The following is an 18578-nucleotide window of genomic DNA, read 5'->3' as shown; positions in this document are numbered from 1 at the left end:
AAGTTTTTGCACAGTAAAAACAAACATCAAGAAAATGAAAAGACAACGTACTAATCCTGAGAAAATATTTGCCAATGATAAGGGGTTAATATCAAAAATTTATAAAGAACTCATACAACTTAATAAAAAAGCAAACAATACAAATAAATGGACAGAGGACCTGAATACACATTTCTCTAAGGAGGATATACAGATGGCTAATAGACATATGAGAAGATGCTCAAAATCACTAACCATCAGAGAAATGCAAATTAAAACCACCATGAGATACCACCTGTCATAATGGCTATAATCAATAATCAACAAACAGCAAGTGTTGGTGAGGATGTGGAGGGAAGGGACTGGTGGTGGGAATGCAAACTGGTGCAGCCACTGTGGAAAACAGTATGGAGATTCCTCAAAAATTAAAAATAGAACTACCTTGCCCTAGCTGGTTTGGCTCAGTGGATAGAGTTTTGGCCTGTGGACTGAAGGGTCCTGGGTTTGATTCTGGTCAAGGGCACATGCCTGGGTTGCAGGCTCAATCCCCAGTCAGGGGCATGCAGGAGGCAGCTGATCAATGATTCTCTCTCATCATTGATGTCTCTATCTTTCTCTCCCTCTCCCTTCCTCTCTGAAATCTATAAAAATATATTTAAAAAATAATAAATTACATTATGACCCAGAAATTCTACTTTTGGGAATTTATTCAAAGAAATCCAAAACACTAATTCCAAAAGATATATGCACCCTTATGTGCATTGAAGCATTATTTACAATAACCAAGTTATGGAAGCAACCTAAGTGTCCATCAATAGATGGTTGGATGAAAAAGAGGTTGTACATATACAATGGAATATTACTTGGCTATAAAAAATGAAATCTTACCATTTGAGACAATAGGGATGGACCTTGAGGGTATTATGTTAAGTGAAATAAGTCAGACAGAGAAATACTAATACCAAATTATTTTATTTGTATGTTTAATCAAAAGCACAAAATAAACAAACAAAACAGAAATAGGCTCATACATACAGAGAACAGACTGATGGTTGACACTTGGGAAGGGGGGTAGAGGGCTGGGTGAAAAAGGTGAAGGATTAGTAAGTACAAATTAATAATTACAAAATAATCCTGGAGATGTAGAGTACAGCATAGGAAATAGAGTCAATAATATTGTAATAACTATGTATGGTTCCAGGTGGGTATAGGATTACCAGTGGGATGATTTGGTAAAGTATATAAATATTTACCACCATGGTGTACACCTGAAACTAATATAAAATAATATTGGTTGTCAACTGTAATTGAAAAATAAAAGTATTAAATTTTTAAAAATGTGACTAAACAACCAAAAAAGGAGAAAGCTTTATTTTAAGAGCAGTTTCTCTACAATTACACATTACAGGAGATCTTATTAATCAGAGATGTGGCAGACATATTTTCTGGGCTATTTAATTGAAAAGGAAAAAATTAGAATTCCCACTTTTTATGGAAGTTTTGGTCACAATTATGATCATATTGATGAACAAAATAAAAAATAGCTCTGATTATAGTAAAGCTATTTTTTATTTTTTTATTTAGCTATTCAGAATTATATTGTGCCTTTGACCTGTGTCTGATGATGCACTGCTAAACATGGAGGAACAAATAGCAGAAACACCCCATGTATACTCCAGTGGCACTTTTTAAGGATAAGAATTACTTTGTTATGCCAGAAATTAAGATCTCGTGAAACACCAAGGAATTCTGATTAATCCCAGGTAAATGTCAGGTCAATTGTAGAATAAAAATTCAAGTTATGCTATACTAGCTCCATTAGAACATAATACTAGACTACCAATTGAGTTAACGTACTGAAATCACAGTCTTTCCATCCTGTCTCTCAGCTAAGATTAAAGTTGGCTGAGCTCTTTAGATATTTCCAGCATTTATTTTGACCTCAAATACCTGTCATTTGTGTTTTGTTTCCTTCCCTCCTTACTACTCTATACAATAAAAGACCAGCAACCATAACAGTGTAATGACCGGAACAACTGATTGACCAGTCGCTATGAGGTGCATTGACCACCTCTCAGTCCCTCCCTCTAGCTGGCAAGCTCAGATCACTGGATGGCCAATGGGGAACTGGGATGGGTGGTGGCAGGGCAGGACTGAGGACTGGCGAGCAGGCAGAAGGCAGACCTCTTGGTCCCTGCCCCAGCCCGCAGGCTCAGATTGATCGCCCGGCCAACCGAGACCCGGGGTGGGTGGAAATGGCGGGGCAGGACTGGGGACTGGCAAGTGGGACGAAGATAGCCCTGATCACAGGCTAGGCCTAGAGACCCTACCCGCACATGATTTCACACACTGGGCCTCTAGTCTTATATACTTCACTCTGCTCCCCCATGTCAACACCCACATCATTATATTGACAACTTCTTCTCACAAATACTATATGAGGGCACACTACAAAGCTGGTCATAAATTATTGACATGTGAATCCATACACAATTGTGGGATGAGTTTTCCTGGGTAGCTGTGCTTCTGATTTGAAACCTATTAAAATAAAATGCAATGAGATAATTAGAACAAACATAAAGAATACAGACTACTATTCACACAATGCTAAAATAAATCTTTGAGGATATTAGTAAAAAGAGTTCTTAAGTGTCTACATTTATTGGAAAAGGAGACTTGAATTTAGATTGTATTAGTTCTCAAATGGTAACATATCCTTCATTATCTCTCTATATAAAACCCTAAGGAACCATTACAACTGAACAACCAGAATGATCAGAACAACTGGTCAACCAGTTGCTATGATGTGCACTGACCACCAGGGGGCAGACGCTCAACACAGGAGCTGCCTGCTGGTGGTCAGTGCACTCCCACAGCCAACCTCCCATGGCCCTTCACCCCACCCGACCAGCCATCCTCCCACAGCCCTTCCCACGGCCAGCCAGCCCCCAGTAGACCTTGACCACCAGCCAGGCCAAGGGACCCCACCCATGCATATGAATTCGTGCACCAGGCCCCTAGTTAAGGTATAAAAGTGATTAAAAATGTTTTTTTAATTGAATTTATTGGGGTCACATTGGTTAATGAAAGCATACAGGTTGCAAGTGTACAATTCCATAAAACATCAGCTGCATACTGCATTGTGCACTCACCACCCAAAGTCGTTTCTTTCCACCACCATTTATCTCCCCTTTTGCCTTCTTCCACCTCTCCCCACCCCCTTTATTTGTTTGTTTTATTTTGTTTAATCCCTTAACCTTTTTCACCCAGCTCCCCAACCCCCCTCACCTCTGACAGCTGTCAGTTTGTTCTCATTATCTATGAGTCTGCTTCTATTTTGTTTGTTAGTTTATTTTGTTCATTAGATTCCACATATGAATGCACTCATATGGTATTTGTCTTTTTCTGACAAGTTTATTTCACTTAGCACAGTACTCTACAGGTCCATTCATGCTGTCACAAAAAGTAAGATTTCCTTCTTTTGTATGGCAGACTAGTATTCTATTGTGTAAATATACCACAGCTTTTTGTTGTTAATCTTCACCCGAGGATATTTTCCATTGATTTTTAGAGAGAATGGAAGGGAGAGGGGGAGACAGAGAGCAAGAAGCATTGATGTGAGAGAGAGATGACAATTGGTTGCCTCCTGCATATGCCTGGGCCAGGGCTAAGGGATCGAACCCACAACCATTCAGACTGATGCTCTATCCACTGAGCCAAACCAGCTAGGGGCCTATGGCGGCTTTTTTATCCCTTCACCTATTGATGGGTACTGGGTCTGCTTATGTGTTATTGTTTTTATTTGTTTTATTTAATTTTTCTAAAGGTCTGCTTATGATTTTAAGAAATAGTACTACTTGCATAAAATTAAATAAAGCTTCAGACAAAACAATTAATATTCTATAGGCAGTTCTTTGCTTATCTCTCAAACTCTTTCCTAGAAGTATATTTATCAAATAAAGCAACAGTTTAGTGAAATTATTATTGGGTGTATTAGTGAGTAGACCAAGTAGAATAGTTATTGCTGAAAGGGATCTAGAACTGAATGAGGAATCAGAGATAGCAAAGGCCATTTAAAGAAGGGGAGAAAAAACAACTATATATTTCAATGCATCCTAAAAGCAGAATTATATTAGAATACAATTTAAAAAAAAAAAGAATACAATGTCAGACAATTACATTAACTACCATGGGTAAGTGGAAGTATGGCTCTGTTCTATTTGCTCTTCAGTCTCCTGAAGGAGCAGTACTAATTACTCAAGCTACAAGGACATCACTGAGCCTCAGGGTAAAAATTATAATCTGATATTCTTCATCTTGCCTATCTATCTCCCCTTGGCCTTGTGCTTGGAGGATTGAGAGAATTCTTCTGTAAAAAGGACTAGGCTAAGGGCATGAAACAATTTTTATCAAGGCCTTTGGGAGAATTCTGACCAAAATCTTACTTGACATCCAAAAGTTTTTTTGTTTTTTTTTGTTGTTGTTGTTGTTGTTTTTTGGATATGGACATACCTAGATTAAATTACAGCCACCCAGAAAACCAAGGCATAGTAATGTATCCAAATATTAATTTGGAACCCCTCTTTTGATTTTAATAAGAGAGCATTATTTCTAATATGAGAGGCCCGGTGCACGAATTTGTGCACCAGTGGGGTCCCTCGGCCTGGCCTGCGGGATTGGGCTGAAACCAGCTCTCTGACATCCCCTGAGGGGTCCTGGATTGCGAGAGGGTACAGGCCAGGATGAGGGACCCCACTGGTGCACAATCGGGGCCAGGGAGGGACATGGGAGGTTGGCCAGCCAGGGAGGGATTGTGGGAGGGTTCCAAGGCATGTCCAGCCCGTCTTGTTCAGTCCTGATCGGCCAGACCCCAGAAGCAAGCTAATCTACCGGTCAGAGCATCTGCCCCCTGATGGTCAGTGCACGTCATAGTGAGTGGTTGAGTAGCCTTAGCATATCATTAGCATATTACGCTTTGATTGGTTGACCAGCCAACCAGCCAACCAGACACTTAGCATATTAGGCTTTTATTATATAGGATATCTCCGCAGGCAAGGGGGACAAAAGAAAGAATAAACAAATGGGATTACATTAAACTAAAAAAAGTCTTTACACAGAAAAAAAAAAATCAAGAAAATGAAAAGGCAATTTACTAATCCCAAGAAGGTATTTGCCAATGATATATCTGGTAAGTGGTAAATATCCAAAATTTATAAAGAACTCATACAACTTAATAAAAAAAGCAAACAATACAAAAAAAAAATGGGCAGAGGACCTGAATACACATTTCTCCAAAGAGAACATACAGATGGCTAATAGACATATGAAAAGATGCTCAAAATCACTAACCATCAGAGAAATGCAATTAAAACCACTATGAGATACCACTTCACACCTGTCAGAATAGCTATCATCAATAATCAACAAACAACAAGAGTTGATGAGGATATGGAGGGAAGAGACCCCTTGTGCACTGTTGGTGGGAATGCAAATTGGTGCAGCCACTATGGAGAAGAGTATGGAGATTCCTCAAAAATTAAAAATAGAACTACCTTATTCCCTGCTAGTGTTGCTCAATGGTTGAGCATTGACCTATGAATCAGGAGGTCATGGTTTAATTCCCTTTCAGGGCACATGTCCAGGTTGTGGGTTCAATCCCCAGTGTGGGGCATGTGGGAAGTAAGTGTCCAGTGATTCTCTCCCATCATTGATGTTTCTATCTCTCTATCCCTCACCCTTCCTCTCTGAAATCTATAAAAATATATTTTAAAAAATAGAACTACCTTATAACCCAGCAATTCTACTTATGGGAATTTATTCAAAGAAATCCAAAACACTAATTCCAAAAGATATATGCACCCCCATGTGCATTGCAGTGTTATTTACAATAACCAAGATATTGAAGCAACCCAAGTGCCCATCAACAGATGATAAGATGAAAAAGAGGTGGTACATACATCCAATAGAATATTACTTGGTCATAAAAAAATTGAAATCTTATAAGTTGTGACAACATGGATGGACCTTGAGCATATTATGCTAAGTAAAATAAGTCAGACAGAGAAAGACAAATACCATAAGATTTAATTTATATCTGTAATCTCTCAGAGGGAAGTGGGGGTGGAAGAAAGAGATTAACTAAAGAACGTATATGCATACTAGAGGCCCGGTGCATGAAATTCATGCACAGGTAGGGTCCCTAGGTCTGGCCAGTGATCAGGGCCAATTGGGGCCTTCCTTCCCCAGCTGCCGGCTGCTGGCTACCAGTTGCAGGCCGGGGCCTTCCTTCATTCTGTGCTGACTCCTGGTGGTCAGTGCACATCATAGACTCCCGGTCTCCTGGTTGAACTCCCGAGGGGACACTTTGCATATTAGCCTTTTATATATATAGATATGCATGCCCATGGACACAGAAAATAGGGTGGTAAAGGCCTGGGATGGGATGGGAACTGGGTGGAAGAGGCAAATCAGATTCTTAACTGCTTGATATGTTCTTCCCTTTCTAAGAAAGGGTATGAGAATTTGTCTCTCTAGATACTTACAAGTTAGGAGAAAACTTTGAGCCATCCTCCCAGAGCCATGGTCCTTCAGCCTGAGGGCGAGAGAGCCCTATCCAAAATGAGTTAGCAGGTTGGGAAGACACTTGCTTTTCTATAAATTCCTGTAGGGAAACATAAACACAAATACACATCAAGAAGAGAGAGATAAACAGAGATAATAGAGACAGAAAGACAGAGAAGAGACAGAGATGCTCTTATAGACACCGTGAATCACTTTGGTGAAGGATGCTTGTGTACACTGCCATCAACTTCGAGAGAAGTGCCAATTCTTGAGTGCCACTTAGTGTCTCAAAAGGCATATTTCATTTCTTCAGTCATTTTATTTAATTTCCCACTCAAAGAACTGTTTAGATTCATAGTGTAGAATGTTTCCTGATTACTGACCCTTCTTATAGGCCATCTTAGTCCTAAACTTCATTCATGATGAATTGTAAGTTCCACTTCTGAATTCCTATCACATTTGTTGCCAATACCAAACATTTAGCTTTTTAAAAAATCCTTACCCAGTGATATTTTTTATTGATTTTAGAGAAGAAGAGAGAGAGAGAAACATTGATCAGTTCCCTCCCATATACACCATGACCAGAGATCAAACTTGCAACCTAGCTATGTACCCTGACCAGGAAATGAGCTCGCAACCTTTATTTTTTTTTTTTTTTTTTTTTTTTACAATACCATACATATTTATTGAAAAATATCCACTTATAAGTGGACCCACACAATTCAAACCAGTGTTTCTCAAAGGTCAACAGCATATTGAAAAATATTTGTGGTTTTTTTTGTTTGTTTGTTTGTTTTGTTTTTTTATGTCTCCTTTTTTTTTCTCCCATTGACCTCCCCCCAGCCTCCCCTACCCCCCAGTACATGCCTTTACCTGTCCCCGCCCCCAGTGTCTGGTATCCATTGGTTATGCTTATATGCATGCATACAAGTCCTTCGGTTGATCTCTTACAGCCCCTCCCCGCCCCACCTCCCCTGCCTTCCCGCTGTAGTCTGACAGTATGTTCAATGCTTCTTTGCCTCTGTATCTATTTTTTTTTTCCCATTTCGAGCTCGCAACCTTTTTAATGTACAGGAGGATGCTCCAACCAACTGAGACACCCAGTTAGGGCCCAAGTGTTTAACTTTTAACAGATGTTGTTTCTTTTTTCTTACAAATTACATGAGCATTGCAATATCAAGTTTACTTTTTTCACCTATTTTGCCTTTTCCAGTATATTTTAAGGAGTAAATGATATATAAATGTATATTATCATTGCAGCTATTTTTCTTGATAATTATGATGACAGGGGGAATAATGTTCTATCACCAAATTTAAAAATTGAAATCCAAACCCACGAAAATAAGTAGTTGCCTGATTATGATAGTCATGCAAATTTGCAGTGTATTCAGAAGGATTTGTTTTAAAATACAATGTGCTTATTTTTTAATTAATTAATTAAAATTAAAAGCATAAATTATAAACATTACCCACTTAATGCATGCTATTACTATAATTATGGAGAATAATAAATATCACCTTTTATTGCTTTTATTTAATTTAATTTAAATCTTTATTGTTCAGATTATTACAGATGTTCCTCTTTTATCCCTCCATAGCTCCCTCCACCTGGTTCCCACCCCACTCCAGGCCACCCCCTCTCCCAACTGACCTCGTCTATAGGTATAAGCTCTTTGTCCAATCTCTTCCCACACCTCTCACAACCCCTTCCCCCTGAGAATTGTCAGTCTGCTCCCTTTCAATGCCCCTGATTCTATTACATTCACCAGCCTGTTCTGTGCATCAGGTTTTTTATTCATTTGATTTTTAGGTTCACTTGTTGATCTCTTTGTCTTTTGCCCTTGGCATTTTAATTATGATGTGTCTTGGTGTGGTCCTCTTTGGATTCCTCTTATTTGGGGTTCTCTGTGCTTCCTGGACTTGTAAGTGGTAGGGGAAGTTCTCTGTCATTATTTCTTCAAATAGGTTTTCAATATCTTGCTCTCTCTCTTCTTCTGGTGCCCCCATAATTCGGATGTTGGTACCCTTGAAGTTGTCCCAGAGGCTTCTTACACTATCTTCACATTTTTGGATTCTTTTTTCTTTTTGCTTTTCCGGTTGGGTGTTTTTTGCTTCTTCGTATTTCAAATCTTTGACTTGATTCTTGGGATCCTCTAGTCTGCTGTTGAATCTCTGTATATTATTCTTTATTTCAGTCAGTGTATACTTAATTTCTGATTGGTCCTTTTTCATATCCTTGAGGGTCTCAGAGGATATGAAATTTCTCAGAGGTTTCTAGAAGATTCTTGAGTAACCTTATAACTGTGGTTTTGAACTCTATATCCCATAGTCTGCTTTCCTCCATTTCTTTCATTTGTGACTTGTTTCTTTGTCTCTGCATTTTGGTTGCTTCCCTGTGTTTATTTCTATGTACTGGGTAGCTGCTAAGTCTCCTTGAGTTGATAGAGTGGCCTTGTGTACTAGGTGTCCTATAGGACCCAGAGGTTCAGCCTCCCCAGTCACCTGAGGTGGACGCTCTTGGTGCACCCCTTTGTGGGCTGTTTTCACAGTTTAGTTGTAGTTAACCTTTGATTGCTGTTGGTATCACTGGGAGGAATTGACCTTCAGGCCAATTGGCTGTGAGGACCAGCTGTGTCTACACTGGAAGACCTGTTGCACAGGAGACACCCTTATGGGGCAGAACTTGCTTCAGTGGGGCTTTGGTGCTCACTGAGTCTGCCCCTTGAGTGCATCTCTTATGGATGTGAAGAGTTGTAATTCAATATGGTCTCACTCTGACCACTGGGTACACTGGCTCTTGGATCTCCAAGGAGGTGCAAGGTCAGCCACTGTCTGGGGCCACTCAGCAGGAGCTACAGAGACATCTGCAGATTCCTCCTCTTTGTATGGGGTTTGGAAGTGCCCAGATGAGGCCCAGCTGTGAAGCAAGGCCAGCTGCTGCTGCCAGGCCTTGGGCCTTCTTCAGCTGCAGTTTGACAGGTTTTAGGTGGAGAAAGGACAGGCCATTCATATGCAAAAGCCAACGCCCATAGATTGAGTGGGGTTGTAAATTGGGTGTGGCAGGGTCTCTGGGAATCAGGAGGGTGGAGCAAACAGCAATGGCTGCCAGTCAGCCCTGCACTGGAGAGGTCCCCGGGTCTCCATGTCCCGCGCCCCTTTGCTGAAACAATGATCACTACGAGTACCTCTGGAAGAAAGCTGCCCTCACATTCCTGTCCCAATGCCAGACAGTCCAGTTTCTCCCCATATGTGTCTGGGTCCCCTAGAGCAGCCTTGGGCAAACTACGGCCTGCGGGCCAAATCCGGCTGTTCTATCCGGTTCTCTTGCTCTCCCCTCTGCTCCTTTACTTTGAATTTATATTAGTTCACACAAACACTCCATCCATGCTTTTGTTCCGGCCCTCCGGTCCAGTTTAAGAATCCATTGTGGCCCTCGAGTCAAAAAGTTTGCCCACCCTGCCTTAGAGTCTCACCTGGAACTGGAGTTCAGAGAAAGTGGGAGCTTGTATCTCCCTCGTGATTAAAAGAGCAGCATATCCAGGTGCCAGCACTTTCTGTGTCTCCGCACCTCTTACCAGTCTCAATGTGCTTTGTTCACCTCTCTAGCTGTGGAACTTCCACTCAGCCAGCTTTCCCGCAGTTCTGGGTGGTAGTTGTTCTGCCTTTTAGTTGTAATTCTGATGTGGTTGTGAGAGGCAGCAAGTATAGGTGTTTACTTATGCTGCCATCTTGGTTCTCCTCCAATATCAGTTTTTCTTAAGGAAGATTATCATTACCTGGAATCTATCTCTATTTTTCTGCTCAGTATAGACTACAGATAACTATAACTGAAATCTACACTTACCAATTCTTTTGAACTATCTATCTTCAGGAGATAAGAGTCCAGTTGAGAGCACTGTCTTTTACTTTCATTCCAGAAATTCAGTGATGTGCGAAATAGGTAACAGCTATTTTCATGTGCAATCCAGTTAGGGGGACAAGAGCTGGAAAGAACTCCTGGAAAGAGAAGATAACTATGATGTGGTGCAAGCACCATGCATCCTGAGGACACAATAAATAATTAATGAATCACCATTAAAATATTTCCATTTCAATTCAAACTATAAGAATATGACTTTACAAAATAGGCCATCTTAAAATGTCCCCATTCATTTAAAATTTAAAAATGAATTAATTATAAAAGTGTTTTAGACAGTCAGCCTTCCTTTCTTTCTTGTCCATCATTCCTTTAAATTCAGCTGGGAACTCCCTTTCTTTGTAATTCTTAAAATAAATCAACTCAAAATAAATCATTGAGGTATATGGTAATTTCATGTTATCTTTTTTACAGGTATGAGATCCATTTCAGAAGGCAATTTTCCAAATGAAAAAAGTATAAGAACAGTTATTCACAATACAGATTATTGATGTTTCGTATTATTAGCTACTTAGTACAAATCATGAGGAAGGATGTGTACACAGATGGAAAATTGAAGTAAAAGTGTTGTCATATTTAATTATGATACAATTTGAAGATCAAGTGTATATAAAATTGTAGTGAAATTGTATGATAAAAATTATTTAACTAGAGTTTTCAGGAACATATCTATGAGGTCTATCCCTTCTATATGTGTGTCATTTAGCCTCTTAATTCTCGCTAACATGTTTCCTTCTTTTCTTTATCTCTTCCTTTTTTCCTTTCTGATGTGGTATTTTTTATTCTTACTATATCACTGTAAAATGTCAGTTCCCCAAAGGCAAATAATATATTTCAAATTATAAAATCTCCTGTAGGCTTAAACACATAGACAGGGATAAATTAGTTACTGATTTGGAAAAGAAAAATCCAACTTAGAACAGTTCAGCCAAGTACATGGATTTTTATGATATAACTTCATTGTATATATAACAGGGACATTTTGGACTGAGATAATACTGATGTGTGCTTTCTTTGAATGCACAATCACTGTATGTAAAAGTTTTCTCTTCCCCAACCCTTCCAGGCCATAACACCAATAATTAACCCTCCTGAATCAAGAATTCCATTAATCATTTAACTTTGCCCTTGCCTGTGGTTGTGAGAGCCTTGGGAGAATCCACACTCTGTTCCAAAGATGATTGTGTGGGTTGATTGTGGTTCTCTTTATTTCTTGATGGGAAATTGTCATTCTTCAATGAGTTGCTTCCTGAATTGGATCTCCAAATACCTTCATATGCCAACAATAGTGACAAAAGGATCATTCTACTATGTTTGAAAATTTAAACTCCAGAATCCGTATTTTTGTTGTAATATAAAGACTAATTCTAAAGAATATATGCATCCCATGTTCACTGCAGTCTTATTTACAATAGCCAAGATATGGAAACAATCCAACCAACTATAAATAGAAAAGTGGGCAAAAAAGTTGTGATATATATATATATATATATATATATATATATATATATATATGAAATATTACTAAGCCATAAAAAGAATGAAATCTTAGAAGATATTACGCTAAGTGATGTAAGTCAGACAGAGAAAGACCAATACCATATGATTCCACTTACAGTATATATGGTATCTAAAGAACAAAATACATGAACAAGTAAAATAGAGACAGATTTGTAGATATAGACAGCAGACTGCTGATGGCCAGAGAGATACTTTTTTTCTTTAATCATCACCCAAGGATATGGGTTTTTGTTTTTGTTTGTTTGTTTTACTGACTTTAGAAAGAAAGGAAGGAAGAGGGAGAGGGAGAGAGAGAGAGAGAGAGAGAAACATTGATGCAAGAAGCATTTATCATTTGCCTCCCACACATGCCCAGACAAGGAATGGAACCTGCAATCTGGGCCTGTACTCTGACTGGGAACCAACCGTGATTCTCTGGTGCATGGGATGGCACTTCAACCAACTGAGCCATACCATCCAGGGAAAGAGATACGTTTTTTATTAATGATAAACAGGTAACACATTGCTGATGCAGAGGTAAAGACTGATAGCTGATAGATAAATAGATGGTAGATTAAATAGGTGGGAGGAAAACAACTTCCATGAAGATAGTACAGTAAAAAGAGGAAAAATGAAGCAGAGAAGAAGAAAGAGTATTAAGGAGAAAGCAAGAAGCACATAGAATAAAGTCAATTGGAGCCATGATAAATTTGAAATAATAATAAATCTTCTATCTTTTTTTTTTACATTTTAAAAATGAGAGCTCCCTGAGAACCTGCCCAGTACCTATAATGTAGGCTGTACTCAATAAACATTTGATAATTAAATAATCTAATAAAGACTCTCTGAAGGCAAAATAGTACTTTATTGACAATAGAATGCATGAGATATAAAATCTAAGGAGATTTATTCATCCATTACAAAATATCTACTAAGTACTTAGTAAGTGCCTCAGGTAATTTCTGCTATTACCCAAAGGCATTTCTATTAAAGATGAGGTATAAAACAGTTTTCTTAAATCATGAGATATCAGAATAGCTTGTAGTCTTGTTAGGGAATTTATTTTATTAGAAAGATAGCACCACTTTGTACTTTCTTCTTCACTTCCATGGTTTCCTTCCATTAGTTTATTCCAGAAATTCCATAGCTTTGAAACCAGGAAGATAGTGGAGCAATGTAGTTCAGAATATGAATTTTTTTAGACACATTGCCTAAATTCCTAATCATGGTCCTACCACTAACTAGTTTATGATCCTTAAAAAGTAAAATAGCCTCCCAGACTCTTACTTTCCTTATAAATAAAATGAGAATTAATAGCACCAATTGAATAGGGTTCATATATATAGACTAAATTACATTATGCATGTCAAGCTTTTAAAAGAATGTCTGGCGCATTATAAATGCTTGTTAAATATATGTTGCTGTTAATCTTCTACAGTAGTACTCACCCATAGTACCCAGGACTATAGCTATCACCAGTATTACCAAGCATAGGCTTCCCAAAGTCACAGCAATGGAACGCCAAGGAAGAGATGCAGCACAAGGTCCTGATGGAGACAGAGGGAACAGGGATTGAATGAAGAAATAAGATGCCTGGCCAGTGTGACTCAGTGGTTGAGTGTCAACCTATGAACCAGGAGATCACGGTTCGATTCCCAGTCAAGGCAAATGCCTCCTGGTTGTGGGCTCGATCCCCAGTAGAGGGCATGCAGCAGGCAGGCAATAGATGATTCTTTTTCATCATTGATGTTTTTATCTCTCTCTTCCTCTGCTTTCCTCTCCCTGAAATCAATAGAAACATATTTTATTTTATTTATTTTTTATATATATTTTTACTGATTTCAGAGAGGAAGGGAGCAGGAGAGATAGAAATATCAATGATGAAAGAGAATCATTGATTGACTGCCTCCTTCATACTCCACACTGGGGATCGTGCCCACAACTCAGGCATGTGCCCTTGACTGGAATTGAACCCGGAAGGATTCAGTCTGCAGGCTGATACTCTAACCATTGAGCAAAACTGGCTAGGGCAGAAACATATTTTTAAAAAAAGAAATAGGATGATGGATCATGGTACACTTCAATTCTACAATTCATCCAAATCTGGCAAATTCTGAAGTGAATCATTGATCACTGATATTCTGATTACCTTTAGCATAGCTCTTTGGATTCTGGAATTGTAATTTGAGCACAGTGCCTTTATAACTATGCACTCCTAATTTCAGTTCCACATTGATGTCTATAAGTCTTGACATTACCAGGATTCCTGAAATCCCACTCATTCTTAGAAGAGACAGCTTCATGTAGGGGAAATAATAGTGATTACTACAGGTGATCTTCCCTTTTTATGTAGGTGTTGCATGACTTTGGGCAAATTACTTATTTTTTCAAAAAATTTCTGTTTGTGAAAAATGAGGTAATACTATTTCAAAGAATTATTGTGGAAATTAAGCAAGCTAACACATGGAAAAGCACCTAGTTTAGAGACTACTGGCAGATTATAGGTAACTCACTGTGTTTCTATACATATGCATGAACACACACCCACCTCCCTACCTCTTGCATCATCCAGTTTTTCCACTCTTCCCCAACAGGTTGCCCAAAGAAAGAATTGTGTAAGTGGTGAGAGCAAAATAATTGTGCAACGTGAATGACCAGAAAGCAGAAGAGAGCAAATTCTGATGTCAATCCCCTTGAATAATCTTTTTCTTGATAATAGGGAACTTATTTTATGTCAGCATCACCACTCCAAGAATATAGTTTTGCCTCTGAATAAGAACAATCAATTAAGAGCACTTCAAATAGAGAATTGTCAAATAGGAGAATTATAGAGGAGACTAAATGGAAGAAAAAGATCTTTTAATGCTCTTCTCCACATTCCACTTCTTTCACATTTTCTTTAAGACTCATGTGTTACTAATAGGACCTTTTCATCTAACACATATATTTTTCTTCACTGGTTTACAAAAAATTTCTTTTGTTTTTTAAAAACATCCAAATCAAGATCTTACCACATACACATAAAAAATTAGATTCAGTATTCTAAATCCTATAACTTCCAACTTCCCTTTGGCCTTTACCACAAAATCACAAGTTTGTTTTTATCTCTCACCTATCTTCCATCTTTTCATTCTTCTCTTTCTTATCTCTAATATCTTGATATGGTTTATGTATACACTTCTTTCAGTTTTCTTGACCTCCATTTTACAATTTACTTCTATCAAACTAGTCACTCTTATTGAAATTCTTTCATCTTTGCAGCTTATCATACTTATTACCAGTTCCTTGCTGCTGACCTATCTATTTCTGTAGAACAGATATTGTGAGTACTTTCTATCATCCTCATAATTAATTTAAATATGAACAATTAGTCACTGAATGGTTGCTACAAGAAAAGCCTTATCTTCAGTGACTTTGGAAAACCTTTTAAATATTAACCTGTTAATATTTAAAAGGTTTTCTGAACTTTGTACTGTCTTTGCAATTTGTCTTTAAATCTAAAACTGTTCTAAAAAGTAAAAGTTTTTTGAAAAATAATATATATGTGTATATTAATAAAACCCTTACATTCACAAGTCTTTCACATTTTCTCCACTTGGTTAAGTTTTTTAGTTGATGAGAATGAAAATGTGGAAGGCAGAAAGAAAAAAAAATACCTTTCTCTGAGGACACAGGTCTCCTGGTGATGCCTCGAGAGCTGAACTGTAATTGAGTATATCCATCTTCATCCAAATTTTCTAGCTCAGATGGGTATGCCATTATTCCATTGAGTTTCTCAATTGACACAGCATTCGGGAGCTCTTCCCTCTCTTCTAAGACAATTGCCTGTGGACCAAAGAGGATCTATGAAGCAAGTCATATGTGATATGCATTTAATGAACTTTAACAAGTTGAGCTTAAGTAAGTAGTCCAACCAGTTATACAAAAGCAGGAAATGAAAACTATGCCGTAAGTTCCCATTTGTATCTTTAGATCCTGTTTCTGAGACTGATGACTTAAAAAAATTATAAGGCAGAACCATAGACAGGTCTTTATTTCAGACCAAAAATAAGAAACATAAAAAGATTAATATTTTATGCTGTTTTCATTACTTTCACAAATAAATTTTACATCATTAATTGGCTTGGCCTATGTAAACTATCAAACAATTTTGGTACTTTAGTTTTATCATTACTTTGTTTTCATTTATTCATGTACTCACTCATTCACTAAACATATTGAATGCCCATCTTTTGAAATGGCAGGAGCTGGGAATACAAGGATAAATGAAGACACTCATTCTCTCATAGTGGAAACCTACAGATAGGTATACGAAGGATGCTATAAAAAGGTACATTGTTATAACAACAGACTAAACAAATTTCTTTGGGATTTGCTAGAGATTGATAATACAAAGTAGTAATTATTTATTGAACAATTACTATAAGCTAGGTACTAGCCAGTGGGTATGTTTTCTCACTCAATCTTAATTTTCCAATAAGACCATGTGATGGGTATTATTTTTCCTATTTTTAAATGAAAAAGTTAAAGCACAGTAATTTTAGCCCCTTGCTCAGTTTTAAGAAGATAGTAAAAATACTGAAGCAAGGAATCAAACTAACATCTACTCTTGCTGGAAAATGTATGATCTTTTCTGTTTTGCTACACTGTTTCATTCACCATTTCATACACTTATATTGCTAATAACATTATAGAGAATTCTGGGACTGAAATATTATGCTAAATGTTTGATTTTTTTTTCTGTATTCCAATTGCCATAGTAATTCCCCCCAAAACACTTACCATTGCTGGAAACTAGAGATGTACCCAACCCATTTACAAGACTTTGAAGCAAGTAGAATGAAGGAGGCATGTAACATTGAAGCAATGAGGACGGATTTCCTTCAGTAATCTTTCTTTCCTGCTGAAGGAAATAGAGAAGAGGACCAGCTTGGACTGCATGCAACTTCCCCAAAACAAAAGGCTAGAGACTTTTTAAAGGCTGGAGTGTGCTAAGGAAAAGTTGCTGAGTGGCATTATGGGGAGTTAATCCATGTGACTAGATCATTCGGATTTGTTAATTATGCTTATCCAGAAGAGAAAGAAACGTCTGTCCTTATGACAGGAAGCAATGGTGCCTGTTGAAGCTGAGTGGTGCTTCCACTGAAGTTACACACCCTTATCCTCCACAGGGGCTGGGAGAGCGAGCGTTATCTCCCTAACTCCCTGAATGCATTCAAAGAGATGTCTCTAAGGTCCTTGAAGAAAGTTTGGGGTGGTAGATTTTTACATCTTAAAGGTCAGGTAAGTAATTTATAATTGTACTAGAGGCTCAGTGCACAAAATTTGTGCACTGAAGGGGGTCCTTCAGCCCAGCCTGCATCCTCTCCCAGTCTGGGAGCCCTTGGCGGATGTCCGCCTGCTGGCTTAGGCCTGCTCCCCAAACAAGTTTGTATATTAATCTGTTGACCAAAATGTGACCAGATGCTCATAGGAACCTAACTGGAAGCAATCGTTATTCAGGGTTCTCTGTGACTTCATAGACCTTTGCCATGAATAACAAGAATTGACTGTATAGACAACTAGATAAACAATTTTAAAACTTAACAGTAACCACAATAATTGTTTAAAGCTTTGGCCAACAAAATATACTTTCAGGGAATGTTTTATCACTGACATTGTTTAGTATGGTAAATGGTGATAATAAAAAGCAGACTGACTTTTATTTTTTTATTTTTTATTTTTTTAAATATATTTTATTGATTTTTTACAGAGAGGAAAGGAGAGGGATAGAGAGTTAGAAACATCGATGAGAGAGAGACATCGATCAGCTGCCTCCTGCACACCCCCCACTGGGGATGTGCCCGCAACCAAGGTACATGCCCTTGACCGGAATCGAACCCGGGACCCTTCAGTCCGCAGGCCGACGCTCTATCCACTGAGCCAAACCGGTTTCGGCCAGACTGACTTTTAGTACTCTTTATTATTTTTTTCGTTCTCTACAGACAATTCACCACCACCACTTTATGGCCTGATTGGTACGTTCCTTGGATATATCTCATCTGTTTATGATTAGTTTATAAACTCCAAAAGGACAAGCATTCTATCTCTACTGGAATTCTGAGTCTGATGTCTAGCATAGTGCCTCAATATACTCTCTAATGAGGAAGATGGACAGAAAACAAACATATTTATACTTCTTATGAACTAAGAAATACATTTTAGGTAATTCCAATTTCTAGTCCCAAATCACAACCAAGTTGTCTTCCTTTCTTCCTTTTTTCTTTCTTTCTTCCTTTATATTTATTTTTTATATTCCAATATTATATTCTATTAGTTTCTGGTGTATAGCATAATTGTTATGTTATTGTCGTGATTATCTAGTTATTAATGTTAGTAACTAGAGGCCCAATGCACAAAATAGCGTCTCTTCCCTAAAAGGATCTAAATGATGTAATGCCTACCTTTTTAGCTTCCTTTCCTAACCATCTTCCCTTCACTGTCTTCAAACACCAGCCTTCTTTTTTTAAATCACAGGAACGTACCAATTTTATTTTTTTCTCAGGGACTTTGGACTTCCACATAGGCTGAAGTGCTTTGCCTTGAGAATTATGCCTAGTGGAATTTTTCTTGCTAATCAGTT

At 38.0% G+C, this 18578-nt stretch overlaps 1 protein-coding gene across 3 annotated transcripts; it reads right to left on the bottom strand.

Moving 5' to 3' along the window:
- Positions 1–933: 933 nt before the first annotated feature.
- On the bottom strand, positions 934–16908 carry CLEC7A (C-type lectin domain containing 7A). 3 transcript variants are annotated; one of them, XM_080661806.1, is made up of 7 exons: positions 16739–16908; positions 15613–15781; positions 13405–13503; positions 11589–11726; positions 10385–10536; positions 6522–6640; positions 934–2517 (listed from the first exon to the last, which is right to left on the bottom strand). In XM_080661806.1, exons 1-7 carry the CDS (start codon positions 16739–16741, stop codon positions 2385–2387), a joined length of 813 nt encoding a protein of 270 aa, XP_080517932.1. In that variant the 5' UTR covers positions 16742–16908; the 3' UTR covers positions 934–2384. The 3 variants fall into 3 exon arrangements, with proteins under 3 accessions (XP_080517932.1, XP_080517933.1, XP_080517934.1); XM_080661807.1 differs by lacking the exon at positions 11589–11726 and having other exon boundaries at positions 16739–16880; XM_080661808.1 differs by lacking the exons at positions 11589–11726; positions 16739–16908 and having other exon boundaries at positions 15613–15784.
- Between the last annotated feature and the right edge of the window lie 1670 nt (positions 16909–18578).

The sequence above is a fragment of the Plecotus auritus genome (assembly GCF_963455305.1).
Source record: "Plecotus auritus genome assembly, chromosome: 3".
NCBI lineage: Eukaryota > Metazoa > Chordata > Mammalia > Chiroptera > Vespertilionidae > Plecotus > Plecotus auritus.
The sequence above is the reverse complement of the archived record's forward strand: the minus strand, read 5'-3'. Positions and strand labels throughout refer to the sequence as shown.

Excerpts from the sequence above, each read along its gene's own strand:
- CLEC7A (XM_080661806.1), bottom strand. Across the intron at positions 11,727-13,404 it reads TATAGTCCTGGGTACTATGG|GTATTTGGAGATCCAATTCA; the intron begins GTGAGTACTACT and ends TGGCATATGAAG. Across the intron at positions 10,537-11,588 it reads CAAGGCTCTCACAACCACAG|GAGTTCTTTCCAGCTCTTGT; the intron begins GCAAGGGCAAAG and ends TTCTCTTTCCAG.